The sequence below is a fragment of the Hemicordylus capensis genome, chromosome 2 (genome assembly GCF_027244095.1).
Source record: "Hemicordylus capensis ecotype Gifberg chromosome 2, rHemCap1.1.pri, whole genome shotgun sequence".
NCBI lineage: Eukaryota > Metazoa > Chordata > Lepidosauria > Squamata > Cordylidae > Hemicordylus > Hemicordylus capensis.
In genome coordinates this window covers 222,986,126-223,011,225 of record NC_069658.1, presented here as the reverse complement: position 1 = coordinate 223,011,225, position 25,100 = coordinate 222,986,126, and the positions used below count along the sequence as shown (strand labels likewise).

The 25,100-nt window shown below is 46.6% G+C and overlaps 2 protein-coding genes across 5 annotated transcripts in view; both read right to left on the bottom strand.

Moving 5' to 3' along the window:
* ABHD8 (abhydrolase domain containing 8) overlaps nucleotides 1-13,140 on the bottom strand; it is a 59,029-nt gene extending 45,889 nt beyond the window's left edge. The window contains exons 1-2 of one of the 3 annotated variants that reach the window (XM_053298516.1): nucleotides 12,881-13,140; nucleotides 7,504-7,715 (exon numbers count right to left, since the gene is read on the bottom strand). The gene's annotated coding sequence lies outside the window, so the exon portion shown is untranslated. The other 2 variants (XM_053298518.1, XM_053298515.1) reach the window with 2 other exon arrangements.
* Nucleotides 13,141-20,678: 7,538 nt separating this feature from the next.
* LOC128348123 (vomeronasal type-2 receptor 26-like) overlaps nucleotides 20,679-25,100 on the bottom strand; it is a 35,845-nt gene continuing 31,423 nt past the window's right edge. For both annotated transcript variants that reach the window (XM_053303737.1, XM_053303738.1), the window contains 2 exons: nucleotides 23,421-23,547; nucleotides 20,679-22,093 (listed from right to left, as the gene is read on the bottom strand). In XM_053303737.1, coding sequence (XP_053159712.1) covers nucleotides 21,183-22,093; nucleotides 23,421-23,547 — 1,038 coding nt within the window. In that variant the 3' untranslated portion in view covers nucleotides 20,679-21,182. The remainder of the gene's footprint in view (nucleotides 22,094-23,420; nucleotides 23,548-25,100) is intronic.

Sequence of the window (25,100 nt, the reverse complement as noted above, 5' to 3'; positions counted from 1 at the left end):
GTCAAAGGATGATGGGAGTTGTAGTCCAACAAATCTAGGGACCAAGGTTGGGAACACCTGCTCTGTATTAACTTGTTTTTCCTGATTACTTGTGGTCAGCGCTGGAGCTGTGAATCAAGACTTCTCCGGGTAAACTCTCAGCTCTGCCATGAAACTCAGTAGTCTTAGGCCAGCCGCTCCCCTCCAGCCTCAGCTGCAACATGGGGTTGCAACAGCAACCAGAACAGCTCCACCAATCAGCTGGTTTTTTCAAATGTCAAAACTTAAAATGGCTTTACGGAATGACAGTTCATTCAGCTACCACCTGAAGACAGCAAGAGAAGGGGCCTGTTTCACCTCTCTGGGCAGGGACCTGCAAAGGTGTGGGGCCATCAGCCAAAAGGTCCCCACCAAATGTGGACCAGAGGGCATGGCTTCTGATACGGATAGCAGGACTGGCCTGGCTCATACTGGAGTGGGTGATCTTTAAGACAGTCTGGCCCCAAACAGTTTATACAGAGCCCAGAGGAAGAGTTCTGTACAACCTGAAAGCCTGAATGGCCCTGCACACACACACACACGTACCCCCCTCAGTCAGAAAGGTTCTGTTCTGCATTTCTTGCTCTGCTCAACAAAGAGGGGGAAATCAATACTGGAGGCTGCCTGCTTTCATTTAACAAAATAAGTTGTGATTTCAGCTTCCAGTTTAAGCAAAATCAGCACTTTAAATTGACTGCACACCCTGATGCTTATGTTCTGGGACCATTTCAACAGGGCTTCTCTGACTGACCTTTCCATGTTCCAATCTTGGGTCCCTAGAAGTTGTTGGACTACAATGCTTACAGTGGTCTTTGGACCTTGTGGCTGGGAATGCTGGGAACTGTAATCCAACGATACCTAGAGATCCAAGTTTGGGAATGCTTGTTCTAACACTTGTTTCAGCAACTTCCTCTCAGCCTTCCTAGGGCTTCAACATGCCAGATATGATCTTGGCTAGTTACTGCTAGGGAGTGGGGGTGACCACAGGGACATAGGAATCTGCCTTCTACTGAGTCAGACCTTTGGTCCTTCTAGCTCAGTATTGCCCACACTGACTGGCAGCAGCTCTCCAAGATTTCAGGCAGAAATCTCTCCTAGCCCTACCTGGAGATGCTGCCAGGGATCGAACCTGGGACCTGCAGATGATCTTCCAATGAGCTATGGCCCCAACCCCTAAGGCAGGGCTGCTCAACTTTGGCCCACCTGCAGATGTTGGCCTACAACTCCCATAATCTCTGGCTATTGGCCACTGTGGCTCGGGATTATGGGTGTTGTAGTCCAAATACAGCTGGGGGCGGGACAAAGGTTGAGTAGGCCTGCCTTAAGGGGATTATCTTACAGCACGCAGTGTTCACATGTAGTCACCCATCCAAATGCAAACCAAGGTGGACCCTGCTTAGCCAAGGGGCCATTCATGCTCACTGCCACTAGACCAGCTCTCCTCCCCAAGGATGCAAGGGTGGCAAGGACAGGAGAGGAGTGAAAACCCAGGGTCACAGGTTGCCATGTGGCCATTGCTGTTCCTATTTTGCAGATGGCAACTGTGACTGAGCCCCTAGCTAAGCAAGGATTCAATCCGAGAATTCACACAGCACCACAGGTTTTTTCTGTGTTCCTAGTATTTCAGGAGTAATTTGGTCTGACTTTACAAGCTCTCTCTATCAGCAGTTCCCAAACTTGGGTTGCCATATACTGCTGGACTACAAATACCATCATCCCCTGTGACTACTGTGGCTGAGGATGATGGGAGTTGTTGTTCAACAACTTCCGAGGAACCCAGTTTGGGAACCCTTGCTACACATGTCAAAAGATCAGCCACCTGGGAAACACGACATCTCCGAGGGGAGAAAAAACTCCACTCCAGCATCTGTGACAGCCCACAAAAACGACTTCCATCACCCCAAGCCACAATGACGGTGGCTGATGATGGGATTTTGTAGCCCAACATCATCTGGGGACAGAGAGGAAGGAGAGCTGGTCCAAGGGAGGAGAGCTGGTTTTGCGGTAGCAAGCATGACTTGTACCCTTTGCTAAGCAGGGTCTGCCCTGATTGCATTTGAATGGGAGATATTCCCCTTAGAGGATGGGAACTCTCTGAGAAGAGCACCTGCATGTAGAAGGTTCCAAGTTCCCTCCCTGGCAGCATCTCCAAGACAGGACTGAGAGAGACTCCTGCTTGTAACCTTGGAGAAGCTGCTGCCAGTCTGTGTAGACAATACTGAGCTAGATAGACCAATGGTCTGACTCAGTATATGGCAGCTTCTTTTTTTCCTGTGACCCAAGGCTGGGGATCTTAATGCACAGAGGGCAGGGAACAGCCCTTCTACACATATGTTCACTGCAGAATCGGGCTTTATCCAGGCCCCTTGGAGACTAAACAGGAGTTCTAAACAATGGTTATGGAGAGGCCTGTTAGGGGCCAAACGATTAATACTGTGACAGTGGAAATTGTATAATGCCCCCTGGGATCATGGACTGGGTGCATGACCAGCTTGAACTAGAAGCACATGAGAAATGGGTCTTTGCCAAGGAAAAGAAATCAGATAAATGGTCAGAGATTTTGGGCAACTTCTTAGAGTTGTACATACGGTTAAGACTCACTCTCTCTCTCTATACACAAACACACACACACACACACACACACACACACACACACACACACACACACACACATATATATATATATATATATATATATATATATATATATATATATATATATACACACATACCACCCAAAACACAAGTCTCTGCTGGATATATCTACCTTTAATCATAGATTAAAAGGTACTTTCTCCCCCTTCCCTGTCTCCTTCCTTCCTTCCTTCCTTCCTTCCTTCCTTCCTTCCTTCCTTCCTTCCTTCCTTCTTTCTTTCTTTCTTTCTTTCTTTCTTTCTTTCTTTCTTTCTTTCTTTCTTTCTTTTTATTTCTCCTTCTCTTCTCCCATTGCTTGCAGGGGAAGCAAGGAGGCAGGCTCAGGGTGGGTGGGTGGAGAACAAGAGATATTAAAGGGGGATGGACATGTTGTACATAAGAACATAAGAACAGCCCTGCTGGATCAGGCCCCAGGTCCATCTAGTCCAGCATCCTCTTTCGCAGTGTCCCATCAGATGCACCTGAGAAGCCCACAGGCAGGAGCTGAGGGCATGCCCTCTCTCCTGCTGTTGCTGCCCTGCAACTTGTCTTTAGCAGCATCTTGCCTCGGAACTCCAGGAGGTGGCCTATCAAATAAAACCTTGCACTAATAATTGTTAATACTGCTTTAAATACTATCTCTTTCTGGTTAGGTGATAGGCATGTTAGGAAGCAACATGTGTACCCCCCCATTGAATTGACACTTTCAACGAGCTCTCCACCACGACCCCAAGATCCCTCTCCTGGTCAGTCACCAACAGCTCAGATCCCATCCCCGTATACTTGAAGTTGGAGTTTTTCGTCCCATTGTGCATCACTTTATACTTGCCAACAGAACTGCATTTGCCAATTTGTCGCCCACTCACCCAGTTTGGAGAGATCCATTTGGAGCTCCTCACAATCTGTTGTGGATTTCACTACTCAAAAGCATTTGGTATCATCTGCGAATTTGGCCACCTTGCTGCTTACCCCTGCTTCTAGATCATTTATGAATAAATTAAAAAGCACCGCTCCCAGTACAGATCCCTGGGGGACCCCACTTCTCACTTCCCTCCATTGTGAAAATGCTCCATTGATACCTACCCTTCCTTTCTTTCAACCAGTTAGCTATCCACACATGTACTTGTCCCCTTATCCCATGACTGCTAGGTTTCCTCAGGAGTCTTTGATGAGGAACTTTGTCAAAAGCTTTTTGGAAGTCCAGGTAGACTATGTCAACTGGATCACCTTGATCCACACACTTGTTGACACTCTCAAAGAACTCCAAAAGGTTTGTGAGGCAAGATTTACCTTTTCAGAAGCCATGCTGGTTCTCTGCCAGCAGGGCCTGTTGTTCTATGTGTTTTACAGTTTTATCCTTGAGGATGCTTTCCATCAATTTGCCTGGAACGGACGTTAAGCTAACAGGCATGTAATTTCCTTGGATCTGAGCTGTCGGTGACTGACCAGGAGAGAGATCTTGGGGTCATGGTGGACAACACATTGAAAGTGTCAACTCAATGTGCGGCATCTGTGAAAAAGGCCAGTTCCATGCTAGGGATCATTAGGAAGGGGATCCTCTATAATAAAACCCTTGAGTGTGCAACTGTGCTGCCCGTGTCTTTTTCAGCAGTTCTGGGCATGCGCGGAGCGCATGCCCAGAACCGCCGAAAAAGATACGGCCGCCCAGACAGGGGCGGCCATGTTGACCAAATTATCCAAATTGCCCCCAACGATTCCTGCTGCGGCCGCCACTGCGGCCGCCGCCCGCCCACCCGCCCGCCTGCCCAGCTGCCCGAGTCCTCTCCCGGCCGCCACCAACCGACCGCCTGCCCTCCCAGCTGCCCGAGTCCTCCTTACCCGTTTAGCCGCGCGTCAGTTGGGCGATGAAAGCCCATATTTTGAGAAGGAGAGAGGAGTTCGCAAACAGAGCTCCTCTCTGCGCAAAGGCTCTGCCCGAACTGGCGCTATCGACGCAAAGGACGCAACAGGCGTCCTTTGCACCCAAAGCGCCAGTTCGGGAAGAGGCTTTGCAGAGAGAAGAGCTCTGCTTGCGAGCTCCTCTCTCCTTCTCAAAATATGGACTTTCATCGCCCGACTGATGTGGGCCGGGGCTGAGGAGGACTTGGCAGTTGGGAGGGAGGGAGGGCGGGCAGGCGGGCGGCGGCGGCAGTGGAAATTGCATGGGCCGATTAAGTCCTTAATCATGGGGGAGGGGGCCAGAGAGGAGGAATCGGGCAGCTGGGAGGCTGGGCGGGCGGCTGGCGGTGGCGGCCGCGGCAGGAATTTTTTGGAACGATCGGGACAACAATTTGGCCAAAATGGCCACCCGTGGGGCCGGGAGAGGAGGGAACGGGAGGTAAGGGGGGGGGGAACGCTAGCGCCCGTTATTGTAACGGGCTAAAAAACACTAGTTGGAAATAAAACTGCTAATATTATAATGCCCTTATACAAAACTATGGTGCAGCCACACCTGGAGTACTGCGTACAATTCTGGTCACCACATCTAAAAAAGGACGTTGTAGAACTGGAAAGGTGCAGAAGAGGACATCCAAGATGATCAGGGGTCAAGAGCACCTTCCTTATGAGGCAAGGCTACAACACCTGGGGCTTTTTAGTTTAGAAAAAAGACGACTGCGGGGAGACATGATAGAGGTCTATAAAATCATGCATGGTGTGGAGAAAGTGGATAGAGAGAAATTCTTCTCCCTCTCACATAACACTAGAACCAGGGGTCATCTCATGAAATTGATTGCCAGGAAATCTAGGACCAACAAACAGAAGTTCTTTTTCACACAACGCATAATCAACTTGTGGAATTCTCTGCCACCAGATGTGGTGACAGCCAACAACCTGGATGGCTTTAAGAGGGATTTGGATAACTTCATGGAGGAGAGGTCTATCAATGGCTACTAGTCAGAGGGCTATAGGCTACCTCTGGCCACAGAGGCAGGATGCCTCTGGGTATCAGTTGCAGGGGAGTAACAGCAGGAGAGAGGGCATGCCCTCAATTCTGCCTGTAGGCTCCCAGAGGCATCTGGTGGGCCACTGTGTGAAACAGGATGCTGGACTAGATGGACCTGGGGCCTGATCCAGCAGGGCTGTTCTTATGTATTTGAGAGGACTGGGTTGAAGTATTGTCTGAAGAGGTCCAATTCAGGCATGCAGGTGAAAAACGCTGGTGACAATGATAGACTGAAAACAGTCCTATTCCAAAGTCAGAAAATGTTCATTTTGAAAAAGAATCCCAGGTGCAGTGGTAACAACCGTACCAAGTAACAACTTGATCAGGAAGTCTATAGAACGCACTGATGAACAAACTGCATGGACGCAAATTTAGGTTAGACATTAGGAAGAGTTTCCTGACTGCACAGACTGTTTGACAATGGAACAGTCTGCCTAATGCAGTGCAGAAGAACATAGGACACTGCCATATACTGAGTCAGACCACTGGCCTATCTAACCCAGAATTGTCTGCACTGACTGGCAGCAGCTCACTAAGGTTTCAGGCAGGAGTCTTTCCCAGCCCTACCTGAAGCTTTCCCAGACTGCAGGCTTTACTGCACGTTTTCTGCAAGGCTTTACTGCAAGTTTGAAGTTACCAAAAAAAAAAAAAAAAAGATGCCCAAAGTGGATTTTTTAAAAATCCTGGATATAAATCAGGCTACACTCTAATGTGCAATGAATGACCTGAATTGTGTGTGAAGTGCTCCCCGATAGCTCGCAGGGACTTTGGAACAAATTTGACCTATATGTGAACACACACCTCCATTCCGGAGGAGATGGGAACTAAAAGCCAGGTGTGAAAAACCGCTTGGAGATGCTGCCAGGGACTGAACCTGGGACCTTTTGCATGCAAACAGATGCTCTACCACTGATCCACAGCCTCATCCCTAGTGGTGTTGCAGGGGAGTAATGGCAGGAGAGAGGGCACGCCTTCAACTCCTGTCTGTGGCTTCCAGCGGCATCTGGTGGGCCACTGTGCGAAACAGGATGCTGGACTAGATGGGCCTTGGGCCTGATCCAGCAGGGCTGTTCTTATGTTCTTATGGTGGGATCTCCTTTGCTGGAGATTTTCAAGCAGAGGCTGAATGGCCGTCTGTCAGGGATCTTGCAGGAGTTTCCTGCACTGAACAGGAGGTTGGACTAGAAGACCTCCAGAAGACCCTTCTAACGTTCTATGACTGTGTGACCCTATAATCGCCAGCTGACTTGTCACTCAGCCCCTCACAAACGGAATGTGAGTGAGTTACCTCCATACTCAGAGGCATGGACTTGCAGGTGTGAGGCCAGGCGATATCTAACCTGGGTTTGTGGAGTCTGATCCGAGATGGCCGCATTCACACCCATGCCTGTGTGTGAACTGGCGAATTCACCTTGAAACCTTCCATCGCCAAACACAAAGCAGCGAGCAGGCGGTGTGCAGAGCACCCCACAGGCCCTCCACGATCCTCCTGACCTTGCCTGCGTTTTGCTCTTCCGATTCAGACATTTAAAGGAGGGCGGGGAGGGGGATTCTCCTACCACTTGCAGTTCCCTCTGCAGATCCAGCAATGCTTTTACTGCAATGGCAGCTGCAAGGCACCATGCACCTGGTTTTTGCTGGCCGGAGCATAAAATAAACATGATCCCCAAGTCAGCATCACCAAAGGACTATGCAAACAATCCGCTGTGTCGCTCCGAGCTTCCTCTGCCTCTCTGGTCCTCTCTCTCCTTGCAATCCTCTTCCTAGCCTTGCAAATCCTGCCTGATCTTCAGCTTGGCCATTTATAGCCCTCCTTCCCGCTGCACAGCGCGCGCCCCCCCAACGCCTCCCCGCCCCCACCATCCCCTCCCTCCCCTACTTCCAAAATATAAAGCAGAGGGTCTCACCTCATTGATCCACAAGGGCCATGGGCGCCTCAAGGCTGCAGCAGACACGGAGGAGGAGCGGGGAGGCGAGAACAGCAGCCGGGCAGATTGGGGAAGATGCAGCCCACTGGCACGCGAGTCTCCCGGCTCCTGCTGTGATTTACACCGCTTCCCTTCTGGCTGGGAGCATCTTCTCCTCCCCAGCAAAGGCCGTCTGCTCTCAGGATGCGTCCCTGCAAGAGAGATGCAGGCTCGGGTGGGTGGGGGGAGGAGGAGGAGGAGGAGGAAGGCCAGGAGGAGGCGGGGGAGGAGGAGAGCTCTCCTTGCCCTTGTGCTCAGCAGCCATCGCAAAAGCTTGTCAAATCCCTCCGTAGAGGAGGAGGGTTTGTGGGATGACGGACAGGTAGAGCACTCCTTGCGGAAACGCTACAGGGCAGAGCTGACTCCCGGCTGCTGTAGGATTCCCCGAGGGCCCTCTGGGGTACATTTCACAGGCCTCTTCGCCAAGGAAGGAGATCTTGCCGCACCATTCACTGCGTGCTTACCTGGGGACAAGCCGTGGGATCATACAATCGAAGAGCTGGGAGGGGCCGTAGAGGCCTTCTAGTCCAACCCCCTGCTCAGTGCAGGGGGGAAACGACTGAGGAATAATACGATCATACTATGACAAATATTTATGTACCGCTTTTCAACAAAAGTTCCCCAAAGCAGTTTACATACACACACACACACACACACACACACACACACACTGGCTCCCAGTCTCCAAAGGGCTCACAATCTGAAAAAGAAACATAAGACAACACCAACAGCCGCCACTGGAGGGATGCTGAGCTGGGGATGGATAGGGCCAGTTACTCTCCCTCTGCTCAAAAAAGAGAATCATCACTTTTAAAAAGGTGCCTCTTGGCTCAGTTAGCAGGGGACTTACAGCATCCCTGATAGATATTGGTCCAGCCTCTGTCTGCAAACCTCCAGAGATGGGGAGACCACCACTGCAAGCATGAGGCAGACGGTTGCACTGTCTGCAGCCCATACAGTTATGATATTCCTAAATCTGCTTCCTTGTCATTTCATCCCCTTGGCTCTAGTCTATGTTTGGCAATGGCTTAGTACATGAACACACAATTGCACCTTTTATCCATTCATCATGTATTGACTGATTGCTTATTACTTGATCATATTTCTATGCCTCCTGATATCCCTTTCTCTAGATGGTGTACATAATATAAAACAAAGAAGGGAGGAAGACCCCAAAACAGGCATTATTGTTTTGATAAGACAACAATATACTTATATGGCTACACACAATCGTATATCATATTGAGTTTATATATAGGAACATAGAAAGCTGCCATATACTGAGTCAGACCATTGGTCTATCTAGCTCAGTATTGTCTACACAGACTGGCAGCAGCTTCTCCAAGGTTGCAGGTGGGAGTCTCCCTCAGCCCTGTGTGTCTTGGGATGTCAGGGAGGGTACTTGGAATCTTCTGATGCAGATGCTCTTCCCAAAACAGCCCAGTCCCCTGAGGGGAATATCTTCCAGTGCTCATACATGTAGTCTCCCATTCAGGGCGGGCCCTGCTTGGGAAAGAGGACAAATCAATTTTGTTAGGCCAAGGGCAGGTTTAGGTCAATGCCCACCATCACAGTTACTGGCAGCATTTCATTGCCTCTTCAGAAGAATGCTGCTGTAAGCATAAGCATATGCCATATTCAAGCATTCTAAATCCAGGTAGACACCCTATGCATGGTCTAGTTGGCTTGTATTTGCTCTGGATGTCTACCAACAATAGTTGGAGAGGAACTCTTTACCTGACCATTTACCTGAGCATTAAACACCCAGACCTTATATCCCAACATTTCCCAATATACAAGTTCAGTTTATAACCATTTCTAATTAGCTGTGTGTAGTGCTGTCATGAACATAAGAACAGTTGGAAGGCCCAAAGTCCATCTACTCTCCTACAACTGGTACCTGGAGGCATCCTGCCTTTGAGGCTGGAGGTGGTCTATAGCCCTCTGACTAGTAGCCGATGATAGACCTCTCCTCCATAAAGTTATCCAAACCCCTCTTAAAGCCATCCAGGTTGTTGGCTGTCACCACATCTGGTGGCAGAGAAGTCCACAAGTTGATTATGCGTTGTGTGAAGAAGTACTTCCGTTTGTTTGTCCTAAATTTCCTGGCAATTTCTCTCTATCCACTTTCTCCACACCATGCATGATTTTATAGACCTCTATCATGTCTCCCTGCAGTTGTCTTTTTTCTAAACTAAATAGCCCCAGGATTCCAAGCCAGCTGCAGAATACCACCCCACTCCATTTTCCAATACCTGAAAATGCTATTTATGGATTTAAATATGATTTTTATTGGTGAAGATTCAAGGTAAGATTGGTGAAGATACCCCCATAATCAAAGCTCACATTGAGGAGCTGTGCTGAGTGCATTTTTATCACTATTGCATTCTACAATTGACCCTACAAAACTGTTGCTAGGGATTAAGGCTTTTATGCTTGAACCTTGTCACAGTCACCATTTACACCCTGAGATAAGAACATAAAATGTAACTCCAAAATGACTCCTTTTCATTTAGAATACTGGTATAGGCTGGAAAAGAGTAGGGGGAGGAGAATTCATGGTAACATAAAGCAAAACTTTAACCCCCCCACACACAAAAACATCGATACAAAATAAATGAAGACTACACTAAGTTAGAGATATTAATAGCAGCAATAGAACAAAGAATACCTTGAGCTTTTCACTTAATGCTGCAAATCTTGTTATATTGGCACAGTCGTGCCAGTATACACACTTCCTTGGGAAAAAATCTGATTGAAACCAATTGTACTTACTTCTAAGTAGGCTTGCATAGAATGGATTGCACTATAAAGCCAAAAAAACCCTTATGTATGTATGTATGTATATATTTAGCATATTTATATACCACCAAAAATGTATGCTTCTGAGCAGTTTACAGTAAAATACAAATTAAAACAAAATTAAAATGTTAAAACATTAAAATAATTTTAAATTTAACACAATGTTAAAAACTGTAAATTTAATTAAAAGCCTGGGTGAACAAATGTTCCTTAACTGCCTTTTAAGGAGTTGTCAGAGATGGGAAGGCTCTTATCTCAGAAGAGCACTTTCCTGTTAGCTGCTCAACAGCAGCAAAATGCCTCCGTTCAGGCAAGTCGCATTGAAAACATAAACAGCAGGGGGAGCAGTCCCGCAGCAACTAACAACCCGAAAAAACAGCAACTTCTTTACGCCAGATATACAACATCCTAGCTCTATATCGCTGCAATTAAATGCAAGACAAGGCCTTGGCAATGTGAACGACACGTGGCTGTCCACATAGGAACTGCGGTGTCACAACATGGGAAGTGTGAAAGCACACTTCCGAGATCCAACATGACCCTGTTGCAAGGTCTAATCTGGAAAGCACCCTGGAGAGCATTCCAAAGCCTCGGAGCAACAATAGAGGAGGCCCATCCCTGAGTAGCCATCAGATGATAGGGGTGTGCATTTTGGAATTTTCTTGTTTTGATTTGTATCCGAATCAAAACATCCCTGTTTTGTTTTGTACCCAAATTTTCTGAATCAAAATCAGCCCTGTTTTGTTTTGTAGCCAAATTTTCCGAATCTGAATCGATTTGGATTTTTAAAAAGGGTCCCAGGGCAAAAAGAGTGGGTGGTGGTGGTAGTGTCCAATGGGTGGAAGCTACCACCAACATTTCAAAGGAATTAGGCAAAGGGCTGATTTTTTTGGTGAATTTTTTTAAGTTTACACATCTTTAAGAATTTTCCCATAGGAAATAATGGGGATTCCAGCAAATGTATCGCTTTTCAAGGGGAAAGGGATGACCCAGAGCAGAGTGTGGTGGGTGGTAGTGCCCAATGGGGGCAAGGAAACTTTCAGAATTATTTCAAAGGAATTGGGCAAAGGGCTGCTCTTTTGTGATTTGTTGAAGTTTACGTGTCTTTAAGATTTCTCCCATGGGGAATAATGGAAGTTTCAGCAGCCCCATAATTCCACTTGGGGGGCACTGGGGTTTCCCAGAGCGAGGGGTTGTGTAGTGCACATAGGGTGCCAACCACCCCCACACCCACAAGCCTGTGGGGTACTGGGTTTTGTTGTTTCTGAGGTGTTCATTGTAGATTCTCTGGTAGCATATGAGATTTTCAGTGAAAAACAAGAATCCACTCTCATATGCTACCAGAGAATCTACACTCCAAACACCACAGAAACAGCAGAACCCAGCAACCCATGGCTTAGCAACCTTTCCCCTGGCCAATGTGGGGTCAGTAAAGAGTGGGAAGAAGCAAAAGAGCCAATGGGGAACAAGGAGGGAATTGTCAGCAGGTCAGTCCATGATTTAGGTCACTGATCAGAAGGCTGGAAGGGTGGGAAATTCAAAGATGTCAAACACAAAATGGAGACTGACTCAGAGATCACCACAAAATGGAGGTCCGAAACAACAAAACGTTTTGTAGCCGAAACAGGGACGTTTTGTTTTGTATACAAAACTTTTGGATCTGGAAAATGGGTGTTTTGTTTTGTCTACAAAACACCCGAAACAAGCTGTTTTGGGTACAAAACATTTTGTATCCGAAACGTTTTGCACATCCCTATCAGATGAACTGCAGAGTTAAACATTACAATACACAGGTTGGCAGTGATTTACTTCAAAATTAAACTATCCTCTCAGCTGCCTTATAGAGAACCCTTCTGACAAAAAGGTTTTGTCAGGCAATGTGCATATCAGGTGGTATAAAAATATGATAAATAAATAAATAAATAAATAAAAAGCAACATTCCTCAGGTGGGTGACTTAATATGAACCTCTCCCAGCTAGTCTCCTGTGTTTTCACCTGCCTTTCTCGAAGTCCAATGGATTGGATTATTTTGGATAGTCTTGGGGATATACTGGTCTTAGTTTTGATATGGATATTATTGATCATCTGGGCACTGATCCACAGTGAACCACAACTGGAAAGAGCAACCACCTTTTAGGCAGTTCAAAAATGACAGAAATGTACTTCTAGAGAAGAGAAAATAGTTATCACCATGTGGGGGCCCGGCTGCCATCCCCACCCACCACCAGGAGCTACCTTGGAATTTATTTATTTATTGATTTGATTTGATTTGATCTGATCTGTATACCGCCCTTCCAAAATGGCTCAGGGCGGTTATGGCTCAGGACAGTTTGAATGCCATTATATCATGATATATAATAATTCCCAGTCATTTTGAGTCAGACAGAACCATCCATGGAGAAGAAAACCAGCATTTCCAGAGCTTCTACCCACAGAATCATGGTAAAATAAAGGGGAAGGGGATTAAAAGACCACCTGAAACCACCAATCATAGTAACACGGTTGCCCCCTCACTTCTCAAAACTGGAGAATTTCATCCCCTCAGAGACCTCTTCAGGTCTGATTCCTTTTTGCAGATCTGGTTCCTTTTTTGCAGACAGTTCAGTTCTTAGCGCCATCTGCTGGCAATCTGTGAAACAGGTGTTTCCCCCCAAAAAACATCTTTTATTCTAACTTCAAAAACACAGTAGCCCCATTTGCACGTAGTGGGAAACTGTAGTCAAACAAGGCAGAGGTTGGATTTCTTATACATCCAAATGCATGGAATCTCTGCCCCATTGGAAAGGCGACCCAAGGTTTCCCTCCCCAAACTCCAATTTAAACCCTTGGTTAGTAGTCAGTTTTGCTGCTCCTATCTGTGGTTGGCTGCCGGCTGCTGTATGTCAGAATGCAGAGGATCCCCCAAAATCGGAGCTGAGGGAGGAAGCTCCTTCTCTCCATTCCAGTTGGCTACTATGGCTGTCCTTCATGTGAAGGAGGAAGCCTGACAGCGCAGCCAATTCTCCCTCTACTCTTCAGTTTCCCTAATTACAGTTCAGGTTTCGCATGATGCATCCAAATGTGAGCAGATAAGTGTATGTGCGGGGAGGGGGATAACTGTGGGCCCGTTAGACCCTCAGTTCCGCATAAGATATGAATACAGCCTGTGGTTTCAATTAAGCTGGCATACATCACTGTCTGGAAGAGCCCTTTCTGGCCTTATGAGTCTCTTTGGATTATGGGAAAGAACCAAAGGTTGTTCCAAAGAATCAGCTTCTGGTTGCCACAAGATGATAACTTGATGCATCTTTTTCTATGGCTGCCTTCGCACATAGCATGAAACTGCAGGTTTCCTTAAACCCTGGAACTGTCCTGCAGACCACATTCAGATCTGGGTTGGGCAACCTCTGGTTCCAGGGCTGAGGAACCCTTCCCTCTTCCTGATCCACCGAGGCTGCATCCCAGCAAGCTCCATAGTGCTTGTGTCACCAGACTGTGGGCAAGGCATCAGCACGATCTTCAAGGGGGCGTGCCCAGCACAATCGTGGCTTTTCGGCATTGACCGCCCACCTCAGCAGGGAAAAAGCATCTAAATTGCATTTAAACCCCATTTCAATGGTATTTAAACCTCACACCATTTGCACTGCCATCCTTGTAAGAGCCCAGCAGCCAAACAGTCTCACACATGCACAGTTACTGGTAAAAGGGGATGGAAAGGGGCACTGTTTCTCTGTTACTCTGGGAAGGGGTCATGATGACTTCCTAGAAAGGAACAGATATATGAGGGTCCTGGGGTCTGGTTCACTGTGACAAAGGATGCTCTTGTGAAGGCAGACCCAGTCAAAGCTGTCCAGGAACCCCCAACACACTCCTGCCCCCATGTCGGCTTGCCGGGCGGGGATTAGTTCTCTCATGAGAGGGCCAGTCCACTGGCGGGGGACCAGAGGCCCCATGAGCTTTGGGTCTCCATAGGACTGCACCCTCATGAGTTAGGCCATCCAAGTATAGGAGCCTCCACTGATGTCCCCCGCCCCACAAGTATATCTGTTTAAAAATAGAACTCATACTCCTCACCTTCCCCTCTACACTCAACCCATACAGACTCCCAAGGACTCCCGACCACTCCGTGTGTCTGGCTGTTTCCTTGTGGGCTCATCTGGCAAGGGGATGGCTCCTAGTACACATTCAAAATTCCCAGGCTGGGACTGGTCTTGCAGTGTGTGCAGATTGGGCACCGCGGGGAATCATGGGTGAGGGGAGCCCCCCTTTTCAGTGATTCCTGGCAAGCAGGGTGGCCGTTCTGGGCAAAAATCAACCTGCATATGTGCCAAGGGATGACCAGATTGCCAGAGTGAGCGCTTTCACTCCTGCGGTCTGCCAGTTGCCGTGACCTGGAAAGGTGTTGGTGTGGTACCGTTCCCTGGGGCTTGTGTGGATCTAGCAATGGGGCTGGGTGGTGACAGCCCTCCAGCCCGCATGTGTGTGCCTATGGCCTGCCACTCTCATGAGAAAGCGGTCCATGGGAGAAGGGGGCATCATCACAGATTATTAGCAGTCCAGCCCAACATTCACCAAGATGGTCCTTCATACGACTTATGCCATGGAGTGGGCTGGGCCACCTTCCCCTACTATTCTGTACACAAAATAGGGCAGAGCCACTCAAGAATCCCAGGGGCTGCCTTTCAACCAAGACCCCACGTATCACTCCTCCGGCATGCATTTTCTTTGTTGGGAAACACCCAGTTTATGGTGCCACCGGGACTCCATGTACTTGTGCAAATCACTTCACATCATGTGTGGAGACTTCTCCACAAAGTACTCATTTTGTCGTCCCAACCCCTTTCCCTGCGGATTACCGGAGGTGGGGGGGACCTGAGACACAGTGGAAAGAGGGAATCCCTGCAATGTGGTTTTTCTCTTTGACATGCTATGAAGCTTGGGATGCAGCAATGTGGCATCCCTGTTGCCGGGAAATGGCTGGAGGAATGTGGAGACAGTGGGGGCCGGTACAAGTTCCCCGAGAGGTGGCCAGAGAGAAGCGCAATAGGCACAGAGCTGGCATGTTTCTTGGCTGGTTGGAGCTGCCCTCTCTATGGTTTTGGCAGCAGCCAAAGCACAAAGCCCAGGTTACAGGGGCAGAGTTTGGATGTCACCATGCTGCCTTCAAGCCTCAGGTTGGAGCAGCGAGGAGCCCAGAGGAACATGGTTATGTTTATCCTCACAACAACCCTCTGAGGTAAGTTAGGTTTGCCTTCCAGACCTCGGGACACTTTTATTTGTTGGTTGGTTTGTTATTTATTAATTACATTTTTATACTACCCCATCCAGATGCAACAAAAAGCAAACTAACAAACAATCATCTAAAACAATATTAAAAACAGATTTGAAAACCATTTAAAACCAGTTAAAAACAAGGACGAACAATTTTAAAACCTTGGCAGATCAGACCAAGTAAATATGTTTTAAGGGCTTTCTTGAAGGCCAACAATGAACTACAAATTTCTGCTCAGGAGCAGCTGCTCCTGAACAGCCAGAGAAGGCCCAGTTCTGAGGCACCACCAGATGTACCAGTGATAACTGGAGACAGACCTCTCCAGATGACCTCAGTGTGTGGTGGGGATCATACAGAAGAAAGCGCTCTTTAAGGTAACCCGAACTTAAGCCTCTTAGGGCTTTAAAGGCAACAATCAGTACTTTGTATTTGTGCTTTTGTGACAAAACCATGGTTTCATGCATTCTGACAACCACTAAATGGAATCTCTGCCCCCTTCACTTCCAGTTTGGCGTTATGTGAGAAAGCGGCCTAGGTCCTGCTCATCATTCTTCAGAACGATTGCCTCGTATGGCTGCTGTTTAAACAAAATCCAAAAACGTCTGCATGTTTCACCACCAAGAAAACATCATTGATACAGGGATCTTTCTGCTGCGTGCACAAGATAAATATGTTGCTTCAAGGACTCTCTGTTTTCTATCTGCCATGGTCAGTGTTAGAAAAAGCTTTCAGAAGGAAAATGCTGTGGCTTGTTGAGAGGATTTTGAAATTTAAATTTCAATTTATTATTTTTTTATTTGGGCTTCCATGACATTATTATCCTTGTACATTGTGCTTTAGCTTTATTACTAATAAAAAGAAATTGTTGTTGTTTTAAATTACTAATAAAAATAGTTTTTAAAATTACTAATAAAATATTTTAATTATGAATAAAAATAACACATTTTTATTACCAGTAAAAAGATAAATGTATTGATATTACTGCTAACTGAGCAAAGAGGCATCTTTTAAAGTGGTGGATCTCTTATATTTAGCAACTGTTCCTATTCAACCTTACCACAGAATCTCTCCAGTGGCTGCTGCTGGTGTTCACCTTGTGTTTATTTTTAGCTGCACCACTGCAGCGAGTAAATGACCTCCCTCCCAACCCCCAGCATGCCCTTTCCCAACCCCATAGAATTCCCCCTTTGCTTGTAAAGGGGAATCCTTATCAGATTCCCCTTTGCAAGCATGCAGAACTGGATCGAACTGGCTGAACCAGTTCAACCTGGTTCTAGTGCCCGAACCGCCAGCTGGTTCTAACAAACTGGCTTGCAAACTGGGCAGTTTGTTTCCAGTTCAGTTCAAACTCGAACCAAATTGCCCGGAGCAGTTTTGTGCACAGCACACTCCTAATCCGAGCCTTAATGCAGGGGTTTTCAAGCCTTTGTTGCCATTTTTTTGTTGGACTACAACTCCCACCATCTCCAGCCATTGTGGCAGGGGATGAAGTTATAGCCCAACAACATTTGGCAACTCAAGTTTGAAAATCCCTGCTTTACTATATTCTACAGGAAAACCCATTATGTTCTGCAGGAAAACTCATTTTGTTACAGCCAGATCCAGAGTAAGAAACTTGAACATTCCGAAGGGGAGCAGCTATGACTGGGCAATCAAGACAGCCCCTGGAGTCAGCCAGGACAAGCCTCCCTGTGTGGGGTACTATGTGCCCCCCTTCACCTTCTGGAGCAGGGTCCTTCTTCTCATCTGTACATGTGTGAGACGAGTTAATCAATACATTTGACTAAGGCAGCCTGTCAGTGAGGTAAGAATTAAAGTCTACAGGTGTTTTCTTAGGGTGGAATTTCTATAGACAGCAACTGAATAATCCCCTTTGGGCATAGCAGAGCCATCATTGACAAAGATTAACATAAACTTCTTGCAACAGGAAAGAAGAGGTCAGCCTCTGGCCTCTTCCACAGACATTATCTGGTAGTGAGTTGCATTTTAGCATATGATTAGCTCAGGCCTAGCTTTTGTGTCTTCTTGAGTATCCATTTCACAATACAATGCTGGATCGCCTCTTCCCTCACAGGTCAGTTGAGATCTGGGCTGTCAGTTCACCCTGAGCCCAAGCATTAATTCATTTCTTAATATAAAATGAAATCAGACACAGGCCTCAATTCCACATACTTCTGAGCTGGTACCTTTAAGTCTAAGGTTGGGGTACATAACACTGAGGGGAAAGTACTTTATTTTTTTATTTATTTTCAAAACATATTTTGATACCATCCAAAACTTAGGTCTCTGGGCAGTTTACAAGAAAATAAAAATAGAAAGTAAAACATTAGTAAAAAGAAAAAGTTTAAAACATGACAACAATTTAAAAATTTTAAAACAATATTTTAAAACAGCATTAAAACCATTAAAATAATAGTAATTAAAAGCCTGGGTGAACAGATGCGTCTTTAAAGACTTTTTAAAAGCTGTCAGAGATGGGGAGGCTCTTATTTCACTAGGGAGCGCATTCCAAAGCCTCGGGGCAGCAGCAGAGAAGGCCCGTCTCTGAGTAGCCACCAGATGAGCCGGTGGCAAATGCAGACGGACCTCTCCAGACAATCTCAGTGGGCGGTAGGGTTCATGACAAAGAAGACGTTCTCTTAAATACCCTTATTGAGAATTTCTTCCAAAAAATAAATAAATCCAACCTCCCCCTGAGTTTATCCTGGAGTAAAACATAGTAGAACATAGGAACCTAGCAAGCTGCCATATACCGAGTCAGACCGTTGGTCTATCTAGCTCAGTATTGTCTACACAGACTGGCAGCGATGGGGGGCAACCTTCATTGTTCCTGTCACCATGGACTCGGGGCGGCTTCCAGCACTTCTACTGCTGCTGCTGCTTGCCATCACGTGTGGGGGCGGGGTGGCCTTCAGTGCTCCTGCTCTGCTAAATAGTGCACTGCTGCCCGGAGTGCGAGAAGCCACCCGCTGCCACTTCCCTGCTTGCTTTTCACATGCCCAACAAAGGTGGTGCACTGTTTAGCTCCTCTGTGGGCATCCTTGTGGCAGCAGAGGAGGCAAGGTACATACATAGGAAGCTGCCATATACAGAGTCAGACCCTTGGTCCATCTTGCTCAGTATTGTCTACACAGACTGGCAGTGGCTTCTCCAAGGTTGAGGCAGGAGTCTCTCTCAGCCCTATCTTGGATGGGGAGGGAACTTGGAGGGAACTTGGAACCTATATGTTCTTCCCAGAGTGGCTCCATCCTCTAAGGGGAAGCTTACAGTGCTCACACATGTAATCTCCCATTCAAATGAAACCAGGGCAGACCCTGCTTAGCTAAGGGGACAAGTCATGCTCGCTACCACAAGACCAGCTCTCCTCTCAGTGAATTCAGCTAATTTAAGTGGCAGGATTGTCCATGCAAAATGTGGTATATCTGCAGATCGTGGGGCAGTATGTTATTCAGAATTCTTTCTAAAAATCAAAATCAAACTTCCCTTGAGCATATTCTAGTGTAAAAAAAGGGGAGAGGAAAGAAGAAAAGAAGAGGATGGAAGAAGGAGGAAGACAAAAGGCATGAGGTCGGTGAGAGAAGGAGGGTGTGGCCTCCTGGAGGGGCACTGGAATCCAATCCAGCCCACTCCATGACTGAGTTTGACACTCCTGGTTTAGATCATGAGAAGTGATCACTCTATTCTGTGCTGGCCAGGCCTTATTTGGAATGCTGTGTTCAGTTCTGGAACGTTGATAAACTGGAATCCAAGGGTTCAGAAGAGGGCTACCAAGATGCAAAAGATCTGGAAACTCAGTCCTATGAGGAATGGTTGAAGGAGCGGCTATGTTTAGTGTTATGTTTAGAAGAGACAACTAAGGGAGACATGGTAGCCATCTTCAAAGATCTGAAGGGTTGCCTCATAGAAAGAGGAGAGGATTGGTTCTCTCTTGCTCCTAAGAACCAATGAGTTGAAATTACAAGTTCTCAGATTCAGGCTAGACATTAGGAGGGATTTTCTGTGCAGAAAGGATTTTTTTTTTTTTAAGCAAAGGGTGTTAAGTCTAAGTGACCAACACTTGGAAATGGAGTAGAGGACACACATGAATACACCTTCTGTTTTACTGCACATTCGGTTTATTGTACACAATGGGAGTAGGGAAATGTAGGGGTGTGCAAACCGGCTCGAATCCAAACCAGTTCAACATTCGAAGGTTCAGGGTCGAGTTGAATCACCCCTGGTTGGGCTCAACCCCAAACCAAACACACACACACACACCACAGTTTGGGGGTTCAATGAACATTTTGTATTTATTTTTTATTTTTTATTTTAACTTAACCTCTCTTGGGATCTTCTCCAAGGTGGCCGGGAGGTCTGCGGAGGTACCCCCTCCGCCTGCCAGCCTTAATTCTATTAGAAATCACCCAGTTTGGGTGTCTTTGGGCCTTTCTGAGCCTATTCCCTGGCATAGCAGCCATTCTGGAGGGCACTGTGCCTGTACAGAGGGACCCTGAGCAGGTGTGGAGGCCTCCAAAATGGCCACCATGCCAGGAAACAAGCCCAGAAAGGGCCAAAGATGCCCATACCAGGTGATTTCTAATAGAAGGAAGTCTGGCAGGGGGAGGGGGAACCTCCACAGACCTCCCACCACATTGGAAAAGCCTCCCGGAGGAAATTATATATACGTCAAGCCTCCCCCCCCCCAAACCGAACCAAACAGGGTGGAGTGGTTTCAGAGGGGGCCAAAACCAAACTGGCCTGGTGTGGTTCAAGTTTGGTTTGAACTCAAACCAAGCCAGGTGGTTTTGTGCACATCCCTAGGAAACTGTGCTTAATAAAAATACCTGAAATCCATTTTATCTCATCAGGCCTCTTCCCAGTTTTCCTTCCCCATGTAATAAATCCAACTCTTCTCCTCTATAAGCTGAGAAGGTGGGTGACAGGAAAAGGAGCTGAAGCTTCTCTTACATTTTATTTCTGACTTCTTCAGCATAGATAGCTGATCCAGATGATGCCTTGTGTAATAGAAAAGGGAAAATGTGAACTGCCTGCAGGCTCATACAGCTAGGAGAGACATCATACCACAATTTATTCATTATTTATTATTGATTTATCATGTATGTGTGTGTGTGTATGCATAGATACATATATTTATATGTGTATCTAGGTGGTGTACACAATTTAAAACACAAATATAAAGCAGAGTAAAAAACAGTTAAAACAACTGTGCTGATATCTATTGCCAACGTTGCATTTTGCATGATTTAATCCTCTACTCTCAAAATCTCTTTTTGTATGGTGGGGTATGGTGAGAGGAAGAACAGACTTGTTTTTCAACTTTAAGGCTAACAAACATTTTAATTTTATTTTACTCATATATCTTTGTCTGTGTTGCTAATGCCTTTCAGCATAAATGTCCCCAAGGGGGCGCTCACAATACATTAAAAAAAAGTTGAAACAGTCCAAGAGCATCATGTTGGGTGCATAATTTGGTTAAAAAGTAAGCACAGTATAGTACAACCTTGCGGGTCAGACACTACTTATTCAGAACCAAAAACTAGACAAATTGAAGAGAATGCTGCAGTATTAAGTTCCCTGATGCTTTCTCCTTATCAGATGATCTCTGCTGTTGAGACTGGGCCTCAGGACAATGATATAACATTTGGGGAGGAAGATGCAGCCCAGGAGACCAGCACTGGAGGCCAAGATGCAGAAGACCTCCATGGCCTCCATGGACTTCCCTTTGCTACTCAAATAGGTGGGCACAAAGGAGACCCAGACGCTGCAGAAGACCAGCATGCTGAAGGTGATGAACTTGGCTTCATTAAAGCTGTCGGGCAGTTTCCTAGCGAGGAAAGCCACCATGAAGCTGATGAGGGCCAGGAAACCCATGTAACCCAAAGCAGCATAAAACATGGTGGCTGAGCCTTCATTACATTCCACTATAATCTCTCCAGACAGGGAATAGAAGTCCAAGTTTGGGAATGGGGGAGAGGCTACCAGCCAGAAAGCACAAATAACAGCTTGAATAAGGGGACAGGCCAGGACAATGGAATGTGCCCATTGTCTCCCCAATAATTTTCTTGCCATGTTTCCTGGCTTGGTTGCCATAAAGGCCAAAACCACCGTGACAGTTTTTGCCAACACAGAAGAAACAGCAATACAGAAGATGATGCCAAAAGCAGTTTGTCGGAGAAGACAGGTGAGCTTCCTAGGCCGGCCGATGAACAGGAAGGAGCTGAGGAAGGAGAGCAGGAGGGAGATGAGGAGGACGTAGGTGAGATTTCGGTTGTTGGCTTTGACAATTGGTGTGTCCCGGTATTTAAAGAAGGTTGCCAACACCAGAGATGTGATCAGAGAAAGGAAAAGAGCAAGATAAGCCAAAACAGATCCCAAAATCTCATGATAGGAAAGGAAATGGAAATTTTTGGGGATACACTGGTCTTGATTCTCATTTGGGTATTGATCTTCTGGGCATCGGCCACAGTGAACTGCATCTGGAATGAGTAAACATGATTTAAGTACCCGAAAAATGACACAAATGGTCTTTTAAACTCTATGTACTTGTTATGTTCAACACTTATACATTACAATCTGTGTACAGTACACAGAGGTACAGTTCTGGACACAGGTACAATTATTCACATGTTATGCTGAACACAGGTACAGCAGTACCCTTCCTATCTGTACCACCCTCTGCCACAGGATGTGGTGATGGTAACTACTTTGGATGACTTTAAAAGGGGCTTAGACAAATTCATGTGGGACAAGTCCTATCAATCTGGTGGAAATAGGTCTCCTGCAGCCTCAGAGGCAAGTTGCTGCTAAATACCAGTTGCAGGGAAACAATGTCAGGAGAGGGGGCAAGCCCTCCCCCACTGTTTGTGGGCCTCTTGGAGGCCTGTGGTAGGCCTCTGTGTGAAACAGGGTGCTGGACTAGATGGGCCTTGTGCCTGATCCAGCAGGGCTGTTCTTGTGTTCTTATGCATTTGAGGAGGCCTGCACCCAGGTGCACTTTTAGAATGAACACAGGTACAATCATTGACACAAAAATCATGTAAGTGTACAGTTATCTGAACACAGGCACAACATAATGTCTGAATAGATCTTTTGTGTTTGCCAATACTGTCCACACTCAAGAAAGTTGAATGATCATGTATTCAGATTGTTGTCTCCCTCTCACACAGCATTAGAACCAGAGTTTCAGAGAACCTATGAAACTGATTGGAAGAAGATTTAGGATAGACAAAAGGAAGTACTTCTTCATGCCGCATGTAATTAATCCATGGGATTCACCGGCACTAGGAACAGAAGGAACATAGGAAGCTGCCATCTACCAAGTCAGACCATTGGTCCATCTAGCTCAGTATTGTCTACCCAGACTGTCAGTGGCTTCTCCAAGGCTGCAGTCAGGAGTCTCTCTCAGCCCTATCGTGGAGATGCTGCCAGGGAGGGAACTTGGAACCTCCTGCATGCATGTAGACATGTAGTCTTCTATTCAAGTGCAACCAGGGTGGACCCTGCTTAACAAAGGGACAATTCATGCTTGCTACCACAAAACCAGTTCTCCCGCCTTGATGACCACAGATTTAGAAGGTCTGAAAAGGGGATTTGAAATATTTATGGAGGACAAGTCTGTTGGTGGCTAATAGAATGGCTATCTGCCATCTCTAGATTTGGGCAATTCAGGAGGAGTGGAATGCAGGATGAGGCAAATCAACACAGCAATAAAGGAACTGAATGAGGTCATCGGAGTTCTCCCTCCCCATCCCTTGACTCTATGCAAGTCCTGCACTTTCATCTGGATGTCTGTGTTTGAAGTACCTGTCTGGTTGGAAAAGGTCCCTTCTGGACAACGGACACATTCATAGCAGCAACCTTGCTTCCCCTCTGAGACCTTTCTGCTGTGACCTGGGGAGCAGCTCTCCACACACCTTGCCAAAGGGATTCTCTAGAGGGGAGGGAAGAAGTGGGTTTTTTCCATTACTCAGTGGTCTGTCCTGGGAATTGTTAGGTGTGTTATTCGGGGTGGAAGCCCTGGTTTTTATATTAAATTATTAATTATTATTATCAGTGCTTTTTTTTGTAATACTCCAGGAGCTGCTATGACACCTCCCCCTTGCATGGCCACACCCCTTGTGTGCTTGCAAGGCCATGCCCCCTTACATCACATGCACAGGAGACATGGCCAAGTTCCAAAAGCACCCTATGTGGTGCTCAGAAACTGACTCCCCACCAGGGATTGATGGGGTGAGGAGAGCTTTGCCTTCATTCTTGCAGGAAATGAAAGCAAAGCCCTCCCCGCCACTTCGATTCCTAGGGGGAGAGGGAGGGAGTTTTTGAGTGCTGTGCAGGGTGCTTTCAGAGCTTGGCCATGCCACCTTGCATCACACATGCAGGGAATGAAGGCAAAGCTCTCCCCGTTGCTGCAATCCCTGGTAGGGAGTGAGTTCCCAGGCACGGCCTTGGGTGATTTCAGAGCTTGGGGGCAGGGCAGGATGCCGGTAGGAGCCAGTACTGCGTAGCAGCATGTCCCATCACAAAAAAAGGTTATTGTTGTTGCTGTCAACATCATCAATCATCATCATCGTCATCTTTTCCCAAGTCCAGATCCTTCTTGTTCCAGGGCTGCCAAGTCTTGGGGACACAAAGCAGCACCATTCTAGTACATTGTTTCGGTTTCTCTTCCCCTTTGCCCTGTTTTGCTGCTGCTCAACCCAACTGGCCTGGAGGGAGTGGGAGAAGCAAACAGAAGGTGGGACACAGACTGCAGGGTGCCCAACCACAGCAGCTTCAGGAGTGGCAATGATGGCAGCAAAGGAATAGCCACCCACTCACTGACTTATCCAAGCCATGACTACTGCTGCTCACCTGGATAAGGCAGTGGTGGCAGGAATGGTGTGCACCTGTTTACTGTGTTGGCCACATTTTGGGCTGGGGGATGGCAGTAGTAATAGTGGCATACATAACTCGTGACTAGTGTTCCCTGTAATAGGGTTTCGTAGATGTTATTGACCACAACCCCTAGCATCCCCACCTTCATTGACCTTTGGCTGGGGATTATGGGAGTTGTAGTCAACAACATCTGCTCTTGACCCAACCTGGGCCTCCATCTGACCACTCACAGAGGGCATATGTTTAGGGTGGGTAGATGAGGATATGTCCAGGAGTGTATATAATAGCTGACTAGAAGTATCAATGTAAGCATAAGGGGAGGTATTTCTCTGGAAGCCACATTTATTTTTATTTATTTATTTATTTATTTATTTATTAAATTTTTATACCACCCAAAACGCGAGTTCTCTGGGTGGTTTATAAGACAATAAAAACCAATAAAAAGATTAAAATTTAAAATGTTAAAACTATTAAAACACAATTAAAACACAGTTAAAACAATGTCTAATTAAAAGCCTGGGTGAACAAATGCGTCTTCACTGCCTTTAATTAATTAATTAATTACATTTATATCCCGTTCTTCCTCCAAGGAGCCCAGAGCGGTGTACT